The sequence below is a fragment of the Psittacula echo genome (assembly GCF_963264785.1).
Source record: "Psittacula echo genome assembly, chromosome: 10".
In the NCBI taxonomy this organism is placed as follows: Eukaryota; Metazoa; Chordata; class Aves; order Psittaciformes; family Psittacidae; genus Psittacula; species Psittacula echo.
Genome location: NC_137741.1, coordinates 6,626,185 through 6,652,274, shown reverse-complemented (window position 1 = coordinate 6,652,274; position 26,090 = coordinate 6,626,185). Strand labels below are relative to the sequence as shown.

Genomic DNA, 26,090 nt, shown 5'->3' with positions numbered 1-26,090 from the left:
ACTTCTTCCCTAAATTCTTTGCTTACCACCTGGTGATGCTGCCATTATGTCAGTTTTTGCTTCCTATGCTTTGTGCTTCCACCTTTATGTCTTCTTGCTTAGTTGTCTGTTCTCCCACCCTTTCAGCTCCACTGACAAGAATTTTCTTCCCTCTCCCCAGAAGAAGGGAATTGCATCTTTCTGCTCAATCCCAGTGTTTACTGTTTATCCCTAAGTTTTTCTCTTTCTTTTTTCAGGTTGCCAGATTCCTGCCAGGCCTAAGTGAGCGTAACTTCCCTGAGGCTACGCTGACTTAGACCAGCTGAAGATTTCTTTTTCTTTCAACTATTTTCAGTCTATTGTCCCTTAATCTCTATAGTCCCATGATCTGCAGTTCCTTTCTGCTTTGCTGCGCCCAGAAATCTGATTTGCTTTCTTTATTCTTGCTTGTTAATGCTTGATTTGTGCTTTTTCCTTCTATTTTTCACTGAAGTATGTATGCATCTTCTCTTAGCAGGATTGTACCATGCTGAAAGTTTAAGACTGCAAATGAAAAGGTTTTAATTATTGTGCTGATTCTTTTCCTCTGTTGTTGGAGTATTCAAAAGCTGCATAGGCTCTCCTATAGGAAGAGGAGGCATAAAAATGTAATTCCTAGCCAGCAAAAGTATAGTGCAATAGAGAGATCCTCCTGGGACATCATTTGTCATCAGTTTTGTGATTCATGTGCTGTATTATATGTTCTTGTCTCAGAAATTAATCAGTTAGAATAGTGATTTTTTTTCTTTTTTTTTTTTTTTCAAATTTTGAATAACTTCAAGTTTTCTTCTGCCATGAAGCTGTTCTTTGTTATTCAGCTTTTATTGCCTAGCAACATAGAGCTGGTGTATAATACGGTCTCAAGAAAATATGCAACAATGGTTTATTAGTATCTGCTTTCTTGCTAACTGTTGCATACAGTGGGTATCTGATTCCTACAAGCAAATTGGCAGTATTTTGTTGGAAACTGCTACCTTCTGATGCAGCAGTCTTTTAATAAGAATGTGCTGGAAAATTTAAACACAAGCTGTTCACTAATAAGCACAGATTAAATTTTCCAACGAATTTGAAGGGAGCTTTTTGGTTAAAAATAATCTCACTAAACAAATATTTGGTTTCAAGCGTTAAGGAAAAAATGCTGCAAAACAATAAAAACTATTTTTGTGTTATATTTTAGTTTCCTTCAGTTTTTACTTTTGCACTGTCATATGGAACGCAAAAACATTTTCCTAGGTTGTTCCTCCTTTGACTGTTTCAGAAAGTACCCCCAGTTTTTCACTTCACTTTAACCTTTCTCATGCTGTTAAGTGTTCACAGTTGCTCAGGGAAAAAAAAGGGGGGAAGGAAAGAAAAAGAAAAAAACACCCTACCAATTGTACCAAAGCTGCAAGAGAGGTAAAGATTGAAAGAGCAGTTGTTATATGTTTTACTAATTTAGACGGTTTAAGGCTGCAGTCCATTACAGGGCTTCCCAGGATTGTTCTTTCTGTGTACACACCCCTCCAGCAGATGTATGTGTATCAAATCAGATCGTATCAAGGTTCTGTAATGTGAAGAAATAGCTCTTAATAACCAAGCTGTCATTTCCATGATATTTTATTTGTTGCCTAAGGCAGCTTCAGTTTGCATTTTGTCTGATGAATGGCTACTGCAAAAATTCACCCTTTTTTTCAAAAGGTAGCTGTCTGAATTAAAGAAATACAAGAAACTATGCCCACTGTGCCCAAGCTTAAGCATTAAGTATACCTATTCCAGTCCTTCTTCCACTCTGTATGTTCGTACAGTTCTTATCCTAGAAGTACTGGCACTGATATCATTCAGTGTATTCTGGTTTTGTCACCATTGCTGTTAGAAATTGTTCTTCATGTGATTTGATATCTAAGCTAATCTGTTATTTTGTAAAGGAAATAAGGTACTAATGATGCATGCAAGCTGTAACATTTAATTACTGTTTTCATCACCCATAATGATAATTCAGGATGTCATTAACTTAATATGCTGTAGTTAATATTTCTACTCAAATATTTTAAATAAAAAGCAAATAGAGTATCCTCTGCATGAGGATAGTATCTTGCTGGCATTGTTTAACCTCTTATCTAGGTGAAATAGCAATAAAAACCCCCTTTAGGATGCAACTTCACATTAACTGAGAATTGCTCTTAAGTTATTACATATTTTTTTATTATTTAGAATCATAGAATAGTTAGGGTTGGAAAGGACCTGAAGATCATCTAGTTCCAGCCCTCCTGCCATGCGCAGGGACACCCCACACTAAACCACGTCACCCAAGGCTCTGTCCAGCCTGGCCTTGAACACCACCAGGGATGGAGCATTCACAGCCTCCCTGGGCAACCCATTCCAGTGCCTCACCACCCTCACAGTAAAGAATTTCTTCCTTAGATCCAATCTAAACTTCCCCTGTTTAAGTTTGAACCCGTTACCCCTTGTCCTGTCACTACAGTCCGTGATGAATAGTCCCTCCCCAGCATCCTTGTAGGCCCCCTTCAGATACTGGAAGGCTGCTATGAGGTCTTCCACACAGCCTTCTCTTCTCCAGGCTGAACAGCCCCAACTTTCTCAGCCTGTCTTCATACGGGAGGTGCTCCAGTCCCCTGATCATCCTTGTGGCCCTCCTCTGGACTTGTTCCAACAGTTCCATGTCCTTTTTACGTTGAGGACACCAGAACTGCACACAATACTCCAAGTGAGGTCTCACAAGAGCAGAATAGAGGGGCAGGATCACCTCCTTCGACCTGCTGGTCACGCTCCTCTTGATGCAGCCCAGGATACAGTTGGCTTTCTGGGCTGCGAGCGCGCACTGCCAGCTTATATTCATTTTCTCATCGACCAACACCCCCAAGTCCTTCTCTGCAGGGCTGCTCTGAATCTCTTCTCTGCCCAACGTGTAGCTGTGCCTGGAATTGCTCCAACCCAGGTGTAGGACCTTGCACTTGGCATAGTTAAACTTCATAAGGTTGGCATCAGCCCACCTCACAAGCATGTCAAGGTCCCTCTGGATGGCATCCCTTCCCTCCGGCGTATCAACCGAACCACACAGCTTGGTGTCATCGGCAAACTTGCTGAGGGCGCACTCAATCCCACTGTCCATGTCACAGACAAAGATGCTTATATAAAAACCTAAATGTTAAATTTTTTTGGCATGGAGCTCACTTAAAGGTACTGTAAAGTGCAGGTGATAGTTCTTTTAGAGAAATGCATTGCGAATGATGTACATTCATAAAAACATCCTAAAGTTACTTTATGGTTGTTACTTTATATGAATGGATGTTTTAGTTTGTTTACCTTAGATTGTGACCTTACATGATTGAATGAATATTCCCCTCACAAACATTATTCCACCATAAATAAAAAGGTAAAATAGAAACCTTTGGTGAAGGAAAGCTTTTGCCATTTTTTAGAAAATGTACCATTTTCATTTTATTGGTAGAATAAGAGTATTTAATAATTAATACTATTTAAAATACAGTCAGTACTTCAAGAAAGATGTTGTGTCACAGACGAGTCCTTCTGAGACTGCAGAGCTAATGGCTTGTGATGGTCATAGACACAACAGCTGGAAATAGTGGAGGAGAAAAACTGAGACTATTTGCCTTATCAAAATATCTTCTGTGTTGCAAGGTAAGAAAATTGGGGCTGTTCAAGCCTGGAGAAGAGAAGCTGCGTGGAGACCTCTGAGCAGCCTTCCAGTATCCGAAGGGGACGTGCAAGGATGCTGGAGAGGCATTCCTCATCAGGGACTGTAGTGATATAGGACAAGGGGGAATGGGTTCAAGCTTATACAGGGGAGATTTAGGTTGGTTATAAGGAAGTTCTTTACTGTGAGAGTAGTGAGGCACTGGAACAGGCTGTCCAAGGAAGCTGTGAATGCTCCATCCCTGGCAGTGTTGAAGGCCAGGTTGGGCAGGGCCTTGAGAAACCTCGTCTAGTAGGAGGTGTCCCTGTCCATGGCAGGGGAGTTGGAACTACATGATCTTAAGGCCCTTTCCAACCCAAATCATTCTATGCTTATAATTTCCACTTAAGATCAGGGACAAATTAGAAGAGTCAGCCATGATCCTTCTGTTCTTGTAGTCATTTAGTATCTACATTTCCCTCCAGGAGATACTGATTCAAGTGTTTCAGAAAAGGAAAAAAGCAACCAGTCCAGGAGGAGAACAGTTAATTGAAGACAGAATTATAGACCCAAGTATATTGGAGAGATTTTACTATAGATGACATGCCAGTTATTTAACTGTATGCAATTAAAAGTTTTTATTTCCCATTCCCAAGAATTAGCAGTGCTTTATAAATGACTTACAGATACTAGGAAAAAGGACTTACCACCTTGTATCATACTGGGTAGCTGTTTCATTAGGGAATTATAATTCTTATTTGCTGTTTCTTCAGTTCCTTGAGACTTCTCTGTCAGCTTTTATTTGAATATATTTAAAATATTCAGAACATAAATAGTAAACTGCAATCATTCTGGTCACTTCAGTGAACAATTTTTGGATGGCCTCTCAGTGAAGACCTGGAAGTTTAGTCTGAGCAATTTTTAATTTTCTTTTTTTAGTGAGTTTTACAGTCTCATTTGTATCTATCTAATGGTGTTTATTTCACCTTGAAGAGCTAAAATCTGAGAGCTCTGTTATTCTACAAAGCACTGCTTTCTTCACTGGGAAGTAAAAGCCTGTGTGTCTTGCTGCAGGTTCTAAGCTTGCTGAGAAGGTCGCTGGCATCCAGTCCTACATCACTGGCTATGTGGAGTTCTCGGTCTGCAGCACACAGACCCTTGAGCATAACTGCATGTTCAGAAAAGTTTCACCTCTTCTGCTCCTGCTGGAAGGGGTGTGCTTCTAACATTTGTGTTTATAACTTTCTGCTTGATAACAACTTGCTTGTGATGCCGTGGCTAACTTCTGTATTAATTTCAGGTCCAAGAAGTAGGTACAAAACTGCAGCATTTTACAGCTTTCTTGTTTACCCTGCTGCAACCAGATAGCATGTTTTATTCTTCCCTCATAACTGCAAACCAAGTAACAAATTAAGTAGTCCTCAGTATGAAATAAAAATGAGAACTGTTTAAATCAGGCTGTTAAATGCTGTCAAGTTAGGCGTGCCTAATTAAAACATACAACATTTTGTGTGCAATGTGTGCTCTACGTAGCAGCCCATTTATCACATGCAGTCATCTATGTATAATGCCTATGAGGTACAGGACACGTTCCACAGATGACAGTAAGGCCATCTTTAGTCCAAGGATGAGAAAAAACCTGCATGTTTGAATGCCAAGCTTCAACATAAAGTTGGCTATTTCCTAGAAGAAGAGCATGAATTCTAGATCTGTCTTTCATTGCCTGTTAGATTCCTGAAAGCTCCCAGCATCCAACAGCTCCAGGTGGTCAACTGAAACATTTGAGTATTTGGGATTTCCAGAGCCAGGGGATATCTATTTACATTTTGTAAATATGTTCAAAATATCTATTGATAGCTATAAAGTTATGCAGACTTTCAACACTGTTGGCTATTTACAGTGTTTACCAGTGGTGCTTTTTGCTGTTTATCCTCATCTGCAGCTGTTTTCTATCCATTTCTTCTGCAGTGGCCATTAGTTTAGTCCCAAAGGCCTCAGTAGGAGACCTGCTTTGTGAGTTGTTCCATAATGATGTTGAATACAACTTGATCTTGTTTATACTTGAAACCAAACAGGCCACCTCCATTTTCAGTTCAGCAGTTATTGTTGTTACCTATCCTATTTGCCATCAGCTTTTTGAAACTGATTATTTAGTGACAACTGCCTTCAAGTACCAAAAATGTTTCCTTGTGAAAGCATATGTCAGTGTTCCTCCACCTAGTCCAGGTTTGTGAGCTGTTTGCTTTTTCCTACCTATGGCCTTTGTATTAAGTCTTTGCTGAGCTCATGCCAGCTTTCACCATTTGGGACTAACCCTTAAAGATTTTTAAAGTACATTTTACTGTAGGAAGAATTACCTTTTGCAGCCTAGTAGAGGTTAGTAGGTAGAGTAGTGTGGAATAAGATGTGGTTTAATTCCCACTTAGTAGCTTTCTGACTTTTATCAAGGATGTCTGTTCTTTGTGATAATCCCTTATATTTGCTATTGTTTCATTTCCTGCTAGTTTTCCTCTTACAGCCTTTTCACTTTAATTTCTGTGCCTTCCAGCAGGATGATATCACACAGGTAAACATGTTGTTTATAAACATGTACATGTTTCATGTCTGTTTTGCCACTCATTTTCAGCATTGGTCACATGGAGTTCGTTGCCATTATTTGTATTCATGGTTAAGGCTCTTGAAAGGGATGTAAGTAATACTGCTGTTAAACTGAAATGCATCTAAATATCAGGTCTTTTCCCTCTTGACCCTCAGTGTATTCTACCCTGTGTAAAACCTTTTCCTTCTGTTACACCCCACAAAACGTACGCTGATAGTTCACTCACTGTAAAAGTGTTATGGGTTTAATTGCTGCCTTCTGAGGAATGTTGAGTGTTGCTTCCTATATATGGCTGAATGAAACAAGCTCCAGAAAACTCAAGAACTGAAGAGATGGAGGTGCATGTTCTCTGGTGCAAACCAAAGCTTGTGTTGCATGCCAGTACATGGATATAGTTTGGGAGAAGGTAAAGAAAGTTGTAAAAGAAAATGGTTTCATTTCCAGACAGTAAAAATGACCCAAATTATCAGTTCTACTAGGAAATGAGTGTAATCTTGCGTTTGCTGGAATCAAGTAGGGTACAAAATGTGAGCTAGAGCATACAGATATTTGTCTTCATTATGATAATTTTTTAGACAGTTTCTAGGTCACTATAAAGTTGAAGTTTGTCTTCCTTTTTTCCTAAAACATTCTTCAACGAATTTGGGATGCTAGCAGGCTGATGGTTGTATTGGTTAGAGTAGAAGTTTGGTGTTCGCCGGTTAATGTAATGTTACAGTTTGGGAAATGGTTGTTGAAAGATGAGGTGAGTTTAGAAAAAATGACTGCAAAAATGTAGTTTTATTCTATAAGACAAACCTATAGAAATGTCTGATAGTACTCAGGTTAACAGCATCATATCTCACAGGAAAGAGTGGCCTTAACAGCATCAGACATTTTATGTAACAAAATGTAAATCGTGTATGTATCATGTCTTTTATACCTGTGCCATCAGTAAATTACAGTGGCTCATTGATTGTCTGTAAGATACAACGATATTGTGTATTATCATAGAATGGTTTGGATTGGAAGGGACCTTAAAGCTCATTCAGTTTCAATCCCCTGCCATGGGCAAGGGACCCTTTCCACTAGACCAGGCTGCTCAAAGCCCTGTCCAACCTGGCCTTAAACACTTCCAGGAATGGGGCATCCACAGCTTCTGTGGGCAACCTGTGCCAGTGCTTCACCATCCTCATAGTAAAGATTTTTTTCCTGATGTGTAATCTAAATCTACCCTCGTTCATTTTAAAACCATTCCCCCTTGTCCTATCACTACATGCCCTTATAAAAAGTCCCTCTCCAGATTTCTTGTAGGCCTCTTTAGGTATTGGAAGACTGTTATAAGATCTTCCCTGAGCCTTCTCCAGGCTGAACAAGCCCAACTCTGCAGATTTATGCAGAAGGGGTTCTTTATTTAATAGTTACTTGTGAAAGTATCTCTAGAGAGCCATTTTCACAATTGAAATTGGTCCTCCTTACCTTCTGTTGTATTGCATTATTACAGCTTTGATCTTTGAAACAACATACATAGAATGAGTTTTGTAGAATTAAGATGTAACTCAACTTTTTAAATACCTAAGACCAATATAATTTCTGTGGCAGTGTAAATTCAGCATAACTGCACCAAGTTAAATTTGAAAAAGTGAAAAATATTAAACTGTCATATTGAAAATAAAGATAATTTACTTTATATCTGTAGGATCTGCTAAGCATAAGCATTTTCCCTTTCACTGCTTCTTGAATCTTTATCATGGATTTAACCAAACAATAATGTAATGAGACAACAGTACAAAGACATATATTCTCTTTTTCAAGTATAAAAAACCAAATGTGCCTTCAGCAGATTTTCTTAGCACATTTGTTTTAAAAGGCAGAAGCTAAAACCAAGTCATCTACTGATCCAAGAAAAGCGATGTGACACCAGAAGCTTGCCTAGAGAAGAAATAATTCTTCTATGGTTTTAGGTTTTTGATCCTCTTTTATCCATGGGGAGTATATAAAGCCAGGTTGAGGTGGTGGTGTTCCGTGTGTTCTGCAGAATGGTCCATCTTGAAGTAGTTTAAGCCTTTGCTAGAAAACTTGTTAATCTGCCGTGTTTCTGATATTGAAGTGTAAGAATGACTTTTTGATATCACTGCTATGCTAGAAGCTGTGATAGGTTAGGTTCCTATCACAAATGTTGACAGCAGTTCTCAGTAGTACTTTTATTATTCAGCGTAGTTATTTTCTTTCTCATTTTGAGATGTTTGTATGGAGTGAATCGCTTTCTTACTTTCATACCTGTATTTAAAACCTTTATATCTCATTTAAGTGTGCAATGTTGATATCACCAAACCATGAATAGCTATTATTTTATGTTACAATAATAATAAATAATAGTTATAAATGGCCTCTTGTTTGGAAATGAAAAATAAGTGGGATATTTGTAGTTGTCTTATTCAAAATTTAGTGAATATGCAGTAGCTTGTTTCTACTTTGGTTTATTTGGGGTTTTTTGAGGGTTTTGTTTTTTTTCTTTTTTTCTTTATAAGCACAAGGCATCTCAGGTTGGAAACAAAAGCATGTGAATAGTTACTTTAGTTGTATCTTTTGTTCACCAGTTATTCAGTTATTGAAATACAGCTGATTAGTGCTATAATAAACTTACATTATAAGGTAGAAGTATTTCTTGAAAAGCTACTTAATTTTAAATGGCTATGCTCTGCATCCTAGGAGTGATGACTTTGAGGCACAAGCCTCTCTATATCTTTAGTAAAACCTTGTGTTATATTTTGGCAATTTGACTGACACTTCTCACTTACCTCAAGTATTCTTACACTTCCAGAAGTGTTTGTTTCATTTCAGTATGGATATTAATGATACTGGAAATTGGTCAGGGTTGCTAATACTGACCTTTTATTAAAATTTTTATATTGCTGTTGATGTTTCTACTATCTGAAGGAACTCAACCTGTTCATTTTCAGTTTCTGCCGCAGAGGCCACATTCTACGAATCCTGACTGTATGACTCCACATGGAACTATCTTGCATCAAACCTTGGATTTTGATGAGTTCATACCACCAATTCCACCTCCACCCTACTACCCACCAGAATATACTTGCACACCAGTGATAGAGGCACAAAGGTGATTGGTTTTCCCTGTAGTTACAGTCATTGCATAGTTCTGAGATGCAGAATATGAAGCTCTTTCAAAGAATATGAAGCCAAGTAGTATCCTTCACTTAGACTAAGTGCTTCTTTTCCAGAGAGATTACATACATTTTTTACATACATTTTTTTGAAAATTACTGGGATGCACGTGGAAATATTTGCGTTAAGGCACCACTGTAATAGAGAAGTGATTGAAATTAGCAAAGACAAAGAGAACAATATCTGAACTTAAAGCAGAGATCTGCTTTGATCAGAGATCCTGTCATAGCTGTTAATGTTATACACCTGAAGTTGAATATGTGATTTAATTTCTAAGGAAATCATTGGCGTTAATGTGTATTAATGTGGAGTAGTGAAGGACTTGAATGACTGCAAAACGGGCTGGTAGAGACAGCTGTTACCCAAAATAAAATGGAATTTTTAAAGCTACAGATTTTCGAATGAAGCCCTGTGAATGAGGGCTTCATTTTGATTATCTGTTAAATTTCTTCAGTATTATTATTTGTGGTATATTGGCTTTGAATTCAGAGATCACTACATCACTGCTGTAGGTAGTTCACCAAATAAATCCAATGCCATTTCTTAATTATTAAGTTTGCTTGTTTCTGTTTTTAAACAGAGGTCTCCATCTGGATTTCCCTCATTCCTCATTCAGTGCTTTATATGCAGTAACCATTAACAGCCCAGGAATGATGTATCCAACTGAGCTGCCCCCCCCTTATGAGGCAGTGATTGGAGAGACGCCTGCCAGTCAGGTAAGGAAAGCCAAAGGAAATTCTTTACATAGTCTTCAAATTTTCATGATCCCAAACAATTTTAGATAAATTTGATGATCTAAGATAATGTAGGAGTTAATTGTACTTTGGGAGAACAAGCATTAGAAAATAGTTATGTTCTTTAAGCACATTTTTCACACCATTCTTTTTAAAAGGGTTTAATTAACAATCCTCTTTGTGGTCTTGTGCATGTTTGGGCAAATCTTAATGAATAGTAATATTTCAGCTGAATCTGTTTAAGAAGTTGTGTGATACTGAACAGTCAGTAACAGAAACCTAGAAGAATGGATTGGCACCACTGAAGCACAGTGGTTTTCCTTTCTTGAAAAGGATAATGATATTTTAAAATGAGATTACACTTCTAAATTTCTACAGGGAATAAGCAATCTTGATTAGGAAGCAGGTTAATTTTCTTAAAAACACCTCCAATTGTAAAATATTTTTTATTTCAACTGCTGATGATTGTGGATTTGCCTCAATTTAATATACTACTTTTGGTTGGAGCTCAGTACAGCAGTGTAGGTTTAATAAGGAAAAAAATAACTGTGTGTCTTGTGACATGTAATGCTAACAATACCTGTATGTTTGGGTATGTGTGTATATAGCATGGAGCTCATGGGACATTTGGTTTTGCTCTGCATGTGATCTGAGCGAAGATAATGACTAATTCCTGTTTTAAGTGCTATGTGTAGATAGGACATGTACTTGAAAGTTCTGAACAAAAATCTCTAAATAATCTCAGATTAGCAAAGTTAAAAATACACATTTGCAGTGCCCCACTTACATTGGCTTTCAGATCCTGTTCTGGAAAAGTACTGGGAGCATCTGATAATAGTTTAGGTTCTTATAATGGTATGCTCTAGTCTTGACAGGATGCCATGAACTCCGTGCCAAATGTATGCTTTAGTAGTTGTAAGATACAGCCTCCATAAAGAGGCTCCTGTCAGGCACCAAAGTGCTGGAAACCAATTCCTGCTTCAGTGTTAGATTCCCTGATAAGAAAACATACATGGGGAAGGTTTGAATGATAAAAGCATAGGGACATGTTCTTCTTAAGAAATAGCAACTAGTAATTCTGTATCTATTGCTTGTACTTCTGCCTCTTACAATTCTTAATAGCTTCTGCTGTTCTGTGGCAGAAACAGTTACTCCTGAGAGCTTGTAACACCTTGATTCTGAACTTTGAGAAAGGACCCAGGATACTTCAAGTATTTATTTACATTACACTTTTTTGTCTTATTTTTTACTATGGTGTCAACTGAACTGAAACTAGAATTACAACTTAGCCACATGTTCAGCTAAAGCTAATTTGAGCAAAGTTTTGCGTGACTTGGGATAGTTGAATCAGCTGTCACTAATAGCAAAATACTTAAAATTGCTTTTAGAAACTGTAATTTCTCACAGGCATCAATAAAAACTCAATGAGTCAAACATTCTAGATAATGCTTACCTGTTGGTAATAGAGCACTGTGGAAGTGTGTGTTCAGGTTGCCAAATTGCACCCAAATTACAGACAAGAGTACTTTGCATTTCCCCAAAATGTAAAATTGAGATGCTTGCTAGTGATTTTGTTCATGTTGGGGGAAACCGAAACAAAAAAAAAGAAATTATATGGTTTTACTATTATACTCAATAATATTAGTAAGATAATTAAGACAAGTGTCTGAGAAAAAAAAAAAGAATGTTGAGGTGCACAGTCACTGACAAAAATGCAATTAAAGACCTCCAAGATATGCCTAACTTTGCGGCTTCTGTGACTGACAAGTCCTTGTGTCATACCCTGCACCAACCACCACAATAAACAGGCCAAACATTGCAATACCTTTGGTTTATTTGGCTGTAATACAGTTAATTGGTATAAACTCCTTGTGAGTGAAATCCTTTTCTGAACAGCAAAATTGAAGTTTTTCAAGGCCGTCTGTTTCCTAAAAACTTTTTAATACAAGTTTCATCCTTCTTCCTTTGCAGTAACTCAGAGGAACCTGCAAGCCCTGAAGGAGTCAAGTTCTTTCAGTGATTAAAAGAAAAAAATTGGCAAAAGTCTTATGAATTATACCTTGTTTGGAGGGAACTGAAGTATCATATCTGTGATAAGAATTTATTTGTGGTTCAAAGTAAGGTTTAGAAAAGTGTCTATTTATGCTTAAGCAGAAAATCACTTTGAGCAGTCTTGTACTTGGGATTATACTTTGCATGAGCATCGACATCCAGCAGCACAACAGCACCAGCATGTAACAAAAATACAGTTTAACAAGATAAGATATAATAGCAAAGTCATGCTCTTGCAAGAAAAGCATGAGTTTTACTGAGTAGATGCATTCACTGTTGTTTTTTGACATCTGGGATGTCAGTGTCAGTGCCTTGCCTATTCGTCTCTGGCCACCTGGGTTCCAGAAGTGTTTGTCCTAATCACAAGTGAAAATTACTGCTGATTTTTAATTTCTAAATGCTGATAATTATATAGTTTCTTACCAGGAGTAGTTTATATATACCTGATGATTGCTGGTTTGGAAGCTTGTAGAAGCAAGATAACAACAGGTGCTGAAGTGTAGTATTTTGGCAATGCTTGCTGAAGCCTGCAGTGACTTTGTAGCCATTTACTTTTCTTGACAACAAAATCCTGAATGTATTTTTTTTGCAGTCAGTGTCCCAGTCAGTCTGTAAGTGGAGGAGTGGAGCCAAAGTTTAAGACGGTTTTAGGTCTACAAGAGGAAGAAAATGAGAGTCTTAAATTCTTAGGTGATGCAAATGCTCCCATATAGCATGGCATTAAGCTACAGTACAGTATGAACTGAAATAACTAGATTGATAAATCCCTTAAAATTTCAGGCTTTGCAACGGAAATCATTGCAGAGATTTAGAAGTGCTACAGAAGTGCTTCTAGTAACCATTAGGTAATAATGTAATAATTGAAAAAACTTACTGATCAAACTTACTGGCAGTAGGGTTTGTTTGGTTTTAAGTGAATTGAGGCCCTTAGAGTTTTATAAAATTGTATCAAATTAGACTCAATATTTCACACATTTGATGGTCAACAAATATCAGTGCTAATTTAAGTGGTTGCATCTAAGTAAAAATTGCTGTTGTCATCTGTAGTGATTAGGAATTCCCATTATATGACTATGGAAAAAGTGGTTTTCACACTGTTTTCTATGCAAAGTGTTAAGTCAGGTAAAGAAAAGGTAAGAGCAAACAGATCAGGGTTCTGGGTGAATTGTGCCACTAACTTTATAAGATTTACCAGCCTGTAGGCGATCCAAGCTTGTTTCCTGTTGATAGCTTAGTGACTGTCTTTACTGGCTTTATGTCTAATTATGTGCAAGTCAATAAGGTTTTGTTACCCTAGGCTGTGCAGGAACCCATATGAAACCGTGTGTCATTCCTATATGAACCAAAACTCTGAACTGTCCATGTTACTTCCTACAATTAAAACCATGGTTCTGCTTCTCCCCAGCAAGAGGGTTAATTGATTCCAAATACATAGAAAATATATTCAGCAATTATTCTTTTGAATGGAGAAAGAGCAAAGGAAGAAACCAGAAAGCTTAACACATTGATAAGTGTGTGGCTTGTGTTTTACAAAATACGGCTAAATACTGAAAAAAGTAGAAGAAACCAAATTCAAATTATATCCCTGATTTCTTCTGCATGCACAAAATCTTGAAGTCTCATGTTTTCCCACTGTTAAGGATGCTAGCTATCAAAGAAGCACTTAAGAGATAAAGATTATGAGTGCTTTTCGGTATGTGGGGGATTTTATAGAGGGGGGAGTATTCACAGTCTTCCATTTGGTCTCAAGAAGCAATTTCTGTGTGTGTACATTTGTACCATCTATTTGTCATGTTGTTTTGGTTGTGAGGTTTGTTTTTGATTGTTTGGGTTTCTTTTCTTTTTAATTTCCAGCAGTTGTAATTAGAGAAAACTATAATACAATATAGTCTGCAGTATATGAGCAAGCATCCAGAAGTTAAGCTGAGAGACTGTGTCCTTTAATTCACATAGTAGCAAGTCACCTCCAAAAATATTATCTTATTTATGCAGCCCCGTGTCTTTAGGTATGTCACTGCAGGGTTTTCAGCCTCTGTAGGAACCTCTGATTGAGGTAGAGCCTGTGAAGGGATGTGATGGATGGTGGCTGAGCTTGTGCATCCCTCTAAATTCCACAGGATGTGAAAGACTGATACAGATCTGATTGCATGGAGGAGAGTGCTGAGAACAGTTCCTCTCTGTAATTTCCCTAAGACATGTCTCCTTACCCTAGGGGAGCTGAAGGACTATTGGTATTAACACCTAACTGCAAGGTAAAATAGTTTTGTCTCCCAGCCATGTTGGAATACCCCTTAGGTCCATAGTGTGCTCTGTACTAGCTCTGTTCCAAAAAGATGTACTGATAGTTGCTCAGTGGCTTGTGTCACATGAGCTTAGTTGTCTTATTCCCAGGTCAAAGAGAAATCCGTCAGCGCTGTAATTGTTCCCTTTGTCAAACTACACAGAGGGGGAACAAAAAAGTCATGAAGATTGAACTGTTGTGATCTAGAAGTGTTTGTGTAATAGGGAACTAAGGCATGTAAGTACAATGTGTGTATTTCTTCTGCCTGTAAAATAGAGTGGTGTTTTTGAGAGAGATGCAATATTTTGATTTCAGGAGTTGCTAAGCCAGTTTTTTTCACAAGCCTTAGATTTCCGTTATATGCTGTGCAATAATGTTGTTTTAAATTTTCTAGATCAAAGCTACAGATGGTTCTTTTTCACTAGTACAGTTTTGCCAAAGTAAGCCAAACTCAGCCTTGCATGTAACTCATTTCATCAGTAGTAGGCCTTTTTATAGTTACTAGACAATGTCATTAGAGCTGCCAGATGACTGGGAGAATGTAGGTAGTCAATAAATGTTTCAGCACAAATATTCAGCAGATACTTTCCTGTCAATGATTAAGAATGTATGAAACCACATAGATTTAAAAAGAACTCCTAGATTTTTAAAAAGAAACAAGCACCTTCAAAACATACAATTTCTTCCACAGTCTGATAAGATTTTTTCCAGCAATAAAGAACATATGAGAACACTTCTTACTTTTCCAGTTAGCTCACAGCAGTTCCACAGTTAGTTCCCAGCAATGGTCTGCAGCTTGAATGACACCACTTTTTTTTTTTCTGTCCTTAACCACAGATGTGATATTCTGCTTCCATAAAGAAAGATCCTTTAAGAAATTTCCAATTTCCAAACAAATTGTGTAAAAACATGAGTGATTTTGTTTTGCTTCCCAGTCCTCTTATCAAACTATTGCTGTGTTAAAGTATGCCTGGTACTCTTCTTTCTTTAGAGTTGTATTTGTTGACCCTTAGACTTCACTTTTAAAAAATAAATTTGTATCAGAGGTTCCCTGATCACAGTAAGCTATGGATAGGTAGATGTAGAAAAAAATTAATTAGCACAATAAGCTCTGAATATATATATATATATATATGTATATATGTGCATTAATCTACACTGCCATGTGCACTGGAAGCTCTTCCTTAATAGCGTCAGAGTAATAGTGTCACGTTCAGTTTTTTAGACAGCCAGTTACAGATTAAACTCTTAGTTTTTCACAGAGGTGACTGGTGGTTATTTCTAGGTTGTGTCACCAACCATAATAAGCTTTCACTAGGTAATTGTGGCCCTGGAGACAGAAGTAGATAAGATGTTTTCTGCTAAAGATGGTATCAGTCTCATTCCTTTTGACTTCTTATATTTTTCTCATGTATTGTTACCAGCTATTTATTGGAACCATTTTTTAAACAATCATGATCCCAAAGAATTGCGAAAAATCTAATGAGATTGGCAATAAGGTGAAATCTAAAGTCTGCTAAAATCAATGGAAAGAAGATTTCCTAAATTTCAGGTGTTTATGGATCAAGTCCTTCCAGTAGGACTGATTCTCTGCTGTGTTCACATGATTCTCAAAAGTGAAGGGAAGTTACCCACTTAAATCCAACCTTTCTGAAAAAAAGGGTGAGTCCTAGTATTATCTCCCTTCAGCAATCTGATGGGCTGGAGAGCATCCTGCATTGGCCACCTTTGGTGGCAATGATGATGTGTGGCCTAAAAATACATTAGGTGTTAGTATCTCAGCAAATAACTAAAGAAAATACTGCTCTTGTGCTTGGTTTTATAGTTTCTGCTTTTCTCTATCCTGTTTGAGGATGATAAAGTGTGGTGGGAAAACCGTGTAATATGGAAAATGCAGACTGTGAAAAAGAGATTGTTTGTAATAAAGCCATTAAACATTGCAGCTGTTAAGCTTTGTAATATGGGCCTGCAGTCACAGCTGCCTGTGAACTCATGATGAATTTAGCCTGTAGGTTCTGGAAAAAATAAGAATTGCTTTAAGCATGTTTCTTTGCCCTGCATTTGTTCCTGACACAAAGACATTGTAAAATACTGTATTTTTAAATAGCGTTCAGTCTGAATAGCAGCTTTAGATAGTAGTTATTTCACATTATCAGATGCGTTTTTAAGATTGTCAGCACTATATACTTGGTTGTGGTAAATTGCAGATTAATGTGCTGTTTCAATGAACAATTTTCATTTAGGTCACTGGTACTGATCAGCAAGTATCAGAGTCAAGCTTGGGTGAGAGGAACATGACTATGGACTTCAGCGCACAAGGTGATCATAGCATTGTGTTTGTCTACTTGAGAAAGATGTAGTAGGGGTTTTGAGTGGACTTTTCCGTCTTCTCTGCCCCTCCCCATGGGTAAAGAAGGATTTGCTTTCAGATTGTTCACAGTCATCAACTGATGTGGGTGGAAATGCAGAGGAGAGTTCTGCTCAACAGAGCATGCTTTGTGAAGCCCTTTGAGGCAGATGTGGCAACTGTTGCTTCTCTCTGAAGAGTAACATGTGTAACTGGCAATTTGCTTCTCATGGTCAGCAACCATGCGTGCCTTCCTGATAGTCCATGTGCCTTTTCCATGTAGTAATTTCTTGCACAGCTTCCAGAAGCCTGAGTAAGAAGCTTGCTGACTAAAGTGTAGATGCTGTGAATGCAAGTAGATGAGTAGCAGCACAGAGCCTGTTTGTTTAAAGTTCAAGTTACTAAAATGGGCCTCCTTACCATGTCTGCTTCTATGGAGAGCTTTTGAAACATTACAGCCTCAGTGGATCATGAGATGTTAAGCAGTTTGTATGAAATAAGTATTTTAGTAAAACTTCCATTAAACACTTTTTCCATATCACATTCATGTTGTATTGATGAATAGTCTGGAAGGTGTTCTCAGTTAGTGCGCTTATGGGCAGAGAGGTGGTGACAGAGTGGTCCAAGAAACAGAAACAGTCCTCTGTCACCTAGCATCCAGAATGAGACTGATAGCCTAATGGATTAGTGAGGAGCTTCTCTTCCTGCACACACAGGGAATCTGTTCTGTGAAGTAGGATTTTAGTTTCCAGAGCCACCAGTGGCCACCTTTAACTCCTGCTAAATAGTAATTTATATTTTAAAAAAGCCTTGCTGTTTGACAACTGCAATGGAGTGTGACCCTAGTTTTTAAGTGCTGCTGTTAACAATTGCTGCTGTGTCTCTACAGAAGCTAGTTCCTTAAAATCATACATAGATGTGAATTTCACATCCACATACGAGAGTCTACATTTTAAGTGGGGGAACAGGAGGGGGGAGGAGAGAAAAGGGGCAAGAAGTCTTAATTTTTCTCTGCTTGTTTTGCAGTTTCTGTTGAGAGCACCTCTTTTATGGTCTCTGAGACTGTTGATATCCCTGAACGTAGCTACTCCTCTGAAGATCTTTGTTCGCTGGAAGTTCAGGGGTCTCTGTGTTCTGCAGATCTTTCTTCCTGCTCTACAGCCCCCAAAGGGCCTACGGACCAGAGCTGCAGCACTCACTGCAGGTTCCACAGAACTCACTCTGAGGGTTTTCCTGATGAGGATGATAGTTCCCACAGCCAAGCCTCTACTGACAGGTCTCAAGGACTGGAAAAGAACTGTGCCTATGGCAGGTCCTTGGACTGGTCCTCAGAGAATTTCAGCCTGTCAGAACTGCAGAATTCTGCTCAAGGGAGCAATGCCACACCACCTTTGAAGCAAAAGCAGATCTGCTGTGCAGACGTTAGCCAGCCTCCTGTCCCTTCCCAGACTTCTCCCTGTTTTGGGCCCACAAATACTTCGTCATACATAAGCGGCAATGAGAGTGTGGTCCAGCAGCATCATGTTACAAATTGCCGAAGTTCAAGTATAGTCCGATCAACTAGTGACCCTGTATCATGTTCATCTTGTGCAGAAGGTAGGTATAGTACCTCAAGGCTGGTGGAGCATGAAACAAATGAATGGTGTGTGATTTATGTAGCAATTGGTGCTCCTGGAAATTACACAAAGTGTTCCAGTGAGGGTTGGCTTATGTGTGATGGCTTTAGTTCCATGCGTCTTTTGAAAATTTTCTGTTACTGTTATGTTGAGAAAGTAAATTAAGAAGTTGAATAGTAACTGGGGTCTGTTTAGGAAATGATTACCTGAGCTGTCATGCTCGTAGTACAGCAGGTTGTGTTTTCTGAAGATGACAGTACCACTGATGGTATTGGCACAAGTCAGAGGCAGGCAGAGTGCGACTGCATAGTGGCGAGTTTGAGCGTACAGTGAAAACTTTTAATTACAAAGAAATGAAAGATGAAGCCTATGAGAAAATGATAAATGAGAATGAAAGCTTTTGGCTGTTGTGGACAGGCATCTTTTGCTATGAATCTCTTTTTAGGCAAGTAGGGAAGACAAGAGGGAACACTGTTAGCTGAACAATGTTACCTTTGTAAAAATCTGCTTGTTAGTGGAGAAGACAAGTTTGATGTATTAGAGAATGGCTCGATCAGAGGGACATAGAACTATCTAAACCATTTGAAAGGTGCAGGTGTTACAAAAGGATGTAAGCTGTTATGAGAGATTCATATTGGTAACCTGGAAAAGTGGCTTGAAAAAAAGATTACAAACTTTGTAAGATGTCATAGACTCTGCTGTTCCAGATTCATTCACTGGGCTTTCTAAGGGCTTTAGAGGAAGAATCACGTGACTAGCTCTGAACAAAAGTGGACAAAATGCTGGTTTCATTTAGGAAGAGGATGTGTTGGTTCTATTACACTTTTTGCATCATTATTCTGTTTCTGTAAATTTCAGAGACCTCATACTTAGCTTAATAATTGCATGACTTTTATCCTTAGAAATCTGGCACATCCTGTCCAGGAAAAGCAAATCTTTAATCTAGAAGTCTGCATTTATTTTAGGAAATTTACTCAGCTAGGGTAGACGTGCTATGAAGCTGTCATGCAGACACTAAGTAGGAATTTCTGAATCCTTTCTGCTGTGCCAAAGATAAGAACAGCCCTCTCTCTTCTGGATCCCAATCTGCAGGTTTTTGGTGTTGTGTTCCGTATGCTCTGAGTAGTGTTGAGAGATTGCTGTAGGCAGCCATATCTACGTGTTAAGCTGACTGCTGGGACACCTGGCAGAACAGATGCTCTGCCTTCATTTTTAACCTGTCCTAAATACATCGATCATCTTTTCTTCAGAGGTGGCATTATGGGAATTATTTCCAAGTTCTTAGCCCTACATGATTTGAGGGGTACAGTTTGAACATTACCAAGATGTAACTGGTTTTAGCAAAGATTGTAATAAAGGAGTAGGGATGGTTCTAGAGTTACTGATCTACACAAAGCAGAGGGGGAGCAAGAGGAGTAACTTGGAGGGAATGTGTTTGTGCTTACCTAGTTTGCCATTCTTTTGTTCCCCACAGAAGACTCTAAAATGAAATCCTTAGCAGAAGCAGTTGAGTCTAGAGGTGTGTTGTTTTCATTTGCATGTTTGTTAACTACAGCTTGTAAAATTTTACTTGGTGAAGATTTTCACAACTTTACATCACTTCCCCTTCCTCTGCTTTTTGTTGCACTTTCTTTGGAAGTCATACATTGGTGAGAAGCAGCACAATTCTGATGACATGTAGCAGCCCTGAAGCTGTGGCGCACAGCTGAAGTTTTTTACAGTCCTTGTAACTTTAAAAAAGGCATTTGATCTGGATTTCTCAAAACTGGCTATTGGTGTTTTTTTTATTGCAGAATTTTAAAATACATCCAAAGGGTTGAGCAATAGGCAAAGATAAAGGGAACCGACTGAGCTCCATCAACACAGAAGAAAAAGCCTTTGGAGTTCGTTGGTGTTCTTTTGTTTGGTTGGCATTTTGGGGGGTTTGAGGTTTTTGGGTTGGTTTGGGTTTGGTTTGGGTTTTTTTTTCTTTTTAGTCATGTGTAACATACCCTTACTTTTTAAAGTCATCTTGGAGTAGAACAACTGGTCAAATAGACTGACCATATGAAAGATAGAGCTGTAACTATGTGTCATTAACACTAATAACTCAGGTAAGAGACATACTGTAGATTTGCATGTTTTCCTGTCTTTTCCCGGTAACATTTATCTTGGCAAAGGAGGACAAAATGAACTTCTAGCACTGATGCTTGTGACAATAAACTTAATTTGCAATCAAATATGATAGACTGTTTGGCTATATCAGTTAAGTGCCTGAGCAATTACTGTAGTGTCATGTGTTCCAGATAATTTGAGATTATGTCTGGTAGTACAGTTTTGACTGTGCCAGCAGTACATTAAGAATTATAATAAATGGGTGGGAAGACAGAATCTCTGAAGTGTCTTCTCATAATAAGCATGCCATGATTCATGTGTTGCAATACTTCAGCATAATAAAGTAAATTAAAGACAGAATAGAAGCTGTCTCCCTTAATTTCTTACAGATTTTCTATGTTTGTGGCACCTTACATTTCTTTACCTTAATTTAATTATCCACTCTACCAGAGAGGAATATACCAGCTTTTCATTATGAACTTTCCCTGAAGATATGGAAGAAAATCTCATATAATCTACCTAGACTTTCAAAACAGTTTGAAAACAGTTTTGGAAACAGATGTCAACAGCCTTTGCATAAATGTGAAGGTTTATTCCATCTTGACTGTCACAAGCTTGAAATCCAAGAGACTGCAGCGGTAATTATACTGATCTCATCATCAGTGAGCCTTGTGCTGGCATTCCAGAAGGCAACTGTGTCCAGAGCTATTTGTAGGTGCTCTGTAACCACTTGCTATTGACTGAATCATTGATAACCACAGCAGTCACCTGACCATTAATTTAGTCTGCTGTGTATAGCATTTGTCCTGCTAGGAATGAGTATCTATAAAAGAAAGGAGGTTAGAACTACTGAATAAAATGTTGGTTGTGTAGAGAGATTCATTCTTCTTGTTTTTCCCATTTTCTAATACAAACTGCTAAGGAAATGCAGGAAAGTCATAAGTCTGCCTCTTGCACGAAGCCTTCCATAGCTTCAGATGTTAGAAGCCTGAAGGAGATAGGTGTGTGAGAGAGGGGAAATCATCAAGCAGAAACGATATCTTTGTATTCATTTAACAGCTTACAGGACTTTTCTGTGTATACTAACATCTCTATGAGTGGACATCTTGAAAGTAGTATTTCTTCAGAGTAGTTTCATTCTGTAAAGGAGATACTGAAAGATTCCAATGTTGGGGTTGGTTTTTTTGCTTTGGGCAGAGGATAGCAGGGCCTGATTGTGGGCTCTCTCTTTTGCTCTCTATCTCTTTCTCTCTTTCTCTCTCTGGTTAAAGGTGATAATTGTGCCTGGACTTCTATATGTAGCCAGTGTCAAGATGCAGGATTATCTCCAGCTACATTAGAAACAGGTGAGGATCAGTTTTGTACAGCAGGATTATACAGTTTGCTTCTTTTATTTTAAAAATAATTAAAAGCTTCTGATAAAGAAGCTCTGGAAAATCTGGAGCAGAAAAATCACTTAGTTAACAGCATGTGTATGATGTACAGTGCCAATGGAACCAGCCTTTGAGCGAAAATAAATGCTGCAAATGAAGTCCTTTGTTTTAGTTTAGAATTTTTACTCTCTCTGTTTTCTACTTACTCTCTTTTGTATTATTCACTGCTTACAATTTGTGAGGCCTAGAAATAAGCAGAACATTACCTTTAAAGTTGGGGCGACGAGGGGGTGGGGGGTGTGTGCTAAAACATTACAAGTTGTAGATGTTAAAACACTGGGTAGCTGGCGTTTCCCTTACCATTAATGTCAGCTGATGTCCCTGAAAGCAGAGGTAACAAAAAATGGCTGTGGTTTGTGAAGTACTTTAATTACCCAGCCACTCATCCTAAACGCAGTCCTTCTTGCCCATGGGAAAGCATTACTCTTGACCCTTGGGTAAAATGACACATTTTGCAGTGTTTCCTTAATTGTATAGATTGTGTTATTCTCCAGACAAAACAGACATTTTATGACAAAGCAAAAACTTCTGTGACTGTGTGTTTTGCCTTTTTTGTTTCTTTTTTTTTTTTTTTTTAACTATTATTTTAAAGATATTCTTCCCCCCCTTTTTTAGTTCCTGTTTCTGGTTCTCATATGGCTGCCTCTGCTTGTCAACATTCTTTGAGCAGTTTCCTACCAACTGGAAAACAAAGGGATGCAAGGAAGCTTGATCTACACCTGAAGCCAAAGGCTTTGCACAAAGTTTCAAAAGAGCGACCATACTCTTTAGTGGACCTTAAGACTTACAAAGACACAAAAATTTTAGTGGCAAAATTTTTGGAACATTCAAACTGTAATCTCCCCCCAGAAGTACGTCATGTAGTGAATAGCATACGATCAGTGATAAAATCTGATGAAAGACACATGGAAGAAGCCATCTTCAGTGCCAATATTATAGACCAGGTAGGCCATGTATGTTTAAAGATTTGTTCAACTGTGATAGCCAAATATTGTATTTAAATCTTTTTACAGTTTTAAATAGCTCAGACAATTCCTTCTTTTACAGTAAGGAATTGTTTACATTTATTGGGCAGCAGTGCATTTTACATTGAAGTGCTCATAAATGCACTTTAAATTCTTCAGCTGGACCCAGCAATATCCTAAGAGATCTGTAGGGAACTGATTTACACAATGATAATCATTCTCTCTTATTTCCAACATCTTTCTGCACCTGTGATTGTTCCATACATGAATTGGTGAATATACACAGAGAGATACACAGAACTGACTTGGCTCTGTTATTTTTTCAGGCAAATGTATTTGCACAGCATAAGCTATTAGCTGAAAAGAATGGGTAGAGATACAGAACAGTGCAGTTACCTTTACTCCTGGCTAGAAGAATGGTAATGACTCTTGCTAGTCTTAAGAAAAAATTGAGAAATTTTGCTGTTCCAAATGGAGGAATAATGCATCTTCTCACCTTGAATGAGAATAAAACAGACACAAGGGCTGGAAGAAATCCTATAAAACAAGGGAATTAGTAGTCGTGCAGGAACTTGTATTATCTAATGTGTGTTTAGTAATACATCTTTTTTGCAGGTTTTGATGAATCACCTCGTGCTAGTCTCGTTACCAGAATGATAGCTATGGAAATGATGTTCTTTTTTCTGTTGGCAGATTTGAAAAGCAGAATGTTCTTAGCACTAACCACGTTCAGTGTACCTGTAGGGTTTTCAGAGCTGTACAGACAATTAAGAATAAGTGCCTGGGGGCAGTTCCCCCTCTTCTGAGATACCATCATATCTATGGTATTAGGGTGCTGATCCCCAAATGAGCGAAACTGGCCAAGTACTAAAATAGGATGTAATAACAATTAAACAGCATGTGAGATAGTTTGATCTGTAGCAGGAACCATACAGTGTTCAGTAAAGCTTGCTGAAAGATTGGGTTTTGCTAGCTGTGAAGTAGAACACAGAAGTACCACTGTATCTGTAACCTCTGTAGTCACACGAGTAGAAGAGCAGCACTATCATGACAGACTTAATAGTGTTAGTATGGAATTAAATTTTAAGTTTTATTGCTTAACAAAATGTATAGGTCATTAAATCAGCAAGGTTAGAAAGCTGAAAACTGTTTTCTTCAAATTAAAAAAAACACTTTCTCACAAAACAATGTAAAAAATGTGAGTGTTTTTATGGATCATAAAACCAACGTCCCAGGTTTTATCCTGTGTGGATTTCTTAGGTCCAGGGAGACGTACCGTTCTGTTGCATTAAAGAAATTATTTTAGTAGCTTGTGGGGTTTTTTTGAGACAAAACCCATTACTAACTAGTGAAAGTCCAGGGCATCCCAGCAATCTACTTAAGAAACCACAGAATTTTTGGTAAAATACTTGTATAATCCAGATTTGTGAAGTAGGTTGACAGTTCTATGAACACCAAAATGTTTGTTTACCAAGCTTGCAAGGTTTTAGTCACCTTCCACTGTTGGCAAAGCTAGCATCTCTTCAAGGAAAGAGATGAATGTAATTTGCACCAAACCTGTATTTGTCAGTTAGAAGGCAGAGCTGCCACCTTTTCCACAGGTTTCCTTTTTGTGTAGAGAGAAAAAAGTCCTTGTTTGTACCATTGTTGATTCAATACTTGGGCATAGCTATGATGACTGATGCCTTTCAAGCCTGACTGTGCTTCTGGTAGCCAGTACTCAGCCCTAACTGACTGTGAGGAACAGTTCTATCTCATACCGAGAGTGAGAGGCTCTCCAGATGGCTGCATGAACTCCTCTGCAGATGTTCTGTTATTAGATAACGCAAGTGAACTAATACTCAGGGACTGAACTTTTAAATGAAAACATTTCTTACCCTGTTTCCCCATTTTTAACTTCTCAATTCCTGTCCTTTTAAACAGGTAATCGCAAGTTCCCAGCAAAATGTGAATACCTCTAGAAACAGACTTCAAGAAGAAATTCATCTTCAGAGCTGTGGCGCTTTGAGCTCCCCAGTTGCATTCTCACGTAGGTCCTATATCACTCACCATTTGCAGCGGGACAGGCCTCACAGTTTAATTGGAGTTTGCCGAGAGACCATTCTTTGATAATATTCACAGGTATGTGATTCCAGCAAAAAGAATTATGGAAGAAACCAGGACTGGGAGAAATACAAGTAGTGGATGACTTAAAAAGGAAAAAGTGTCTTCTTTCGGAATTCCACTTTTTTTAACACAGCAGGAGGAGAACGCCTGTTTTTCTGAATGTAAATTTCGGCTCTCATTTTTGCAAATTTTAACTGATTTGGTAGTCAGATCTCAACAAACATTTTCCCAACCAGAAACGTGCTTATTTCACTGTACTTACAGAAATGCTACTAATGCTGCCTAGCATTTCTTGAAAATCATTGCGAAAGTGCCAGAGAAGGACTGTACAACTTAAAAGTTGTATTTATTTAATGTACCTCAAAGTGTTTTAACTATGATCAGTGTTTTAATAAAAAGTGTTTCTGGACTTTGCGTTCTCAACAACTGATTTGGATAGAAACATAAAGATGATGCACACGCACATACAGTGCTGCTTCTAACCCATTTTCCCAGTGTCTTTCATGCCAGGCTAACTGGTCTGTCCTATTAAACTCCCCCTCCTGACGCTCCCTCCCCACCCCCATGTTGCCTTTATAAATTGCAGTGGTGGCTGGAGTGTGGTTTATTTTACTCTGTTTTGATTGCTCATGAGTTCATTAAAGGAGTAGTGTATGCTATTGAAAACTGACATTGAAGTCAGCTCTGCAAACTGTGACCAAAAGATGCATTAGGGAAGAAATCTCTGAACTCTGCATTTCCAAAAAGCCTATTTCACAGACTTCTTACAAATGCTGATAGGAAGTGAGATGAATTTTTATCTAGAAGAGCCTTGAACACTAGTTCAAACAGAACTGACTCCAATCTCCAAGTAGCAGTCTTGACAATTGTGTTACTAAAACATGTCCTTGTGGTTCTGCTGCCTTTATGATTTACTTAACATTTATCTTAAAAAATAACCCAAAAGTAATTATCATCAATGCTAATTTGTTTACCAGCACAAACACAGGTCTGTCAAAAACGTCTTCCAGTGCAAGCTTCATCCTGGCTCTCTCAGAGGAAAT

At 38.2% G+C, this 26,090-nt stretch overlaps 1 protein-coding gene across 1 annotated transcript in view; it reads left to right on the top strand.

Moving 5' to 3' along the window:
• The window catches only part of ENTREP2 (endosomal transmembrane epsin interactor 2), a gene marked incomplete at its 3' end in the record, with an annotated part of 46,926 nt that extends 21,876 nt beyond the window's left edge, over positions 1-25,050 (top strand). Inside the window, exons 4-11 of the mRNA XM_080626180.1 lie at positions 6,201-6,218; positions 9,194-9,354; positions 10,000-10,135; positions 16,730-16,805; positions 17,860-18,429; positions 21,815-21,889; positions 22,592-22,920; positions 24,865-25,050. Coding sequence (XP_080482306.1) covers positions 6,201-6,218; positions 9,194-9,354; positions 10,000-10,135; positions 16,730-16,805; positions 17,860-18,429; positions 21,815-21,889; positions 22,592-22,920; positions 24,865-25,050 — 1,551 coding nt within the window. The remainder of the gene's footprint in view (positions 1-6,200; positions 6,219-9,193; positions 9,355-9,999; positions 10,136-16,729; positions 16,806-17,859; positions 18,430-21,814; positions 21,890-22,591; positions 22,921-24,864) is intronic.
• Positions 25,051-26,090: the final 1,040 nt, after the last annotated feature.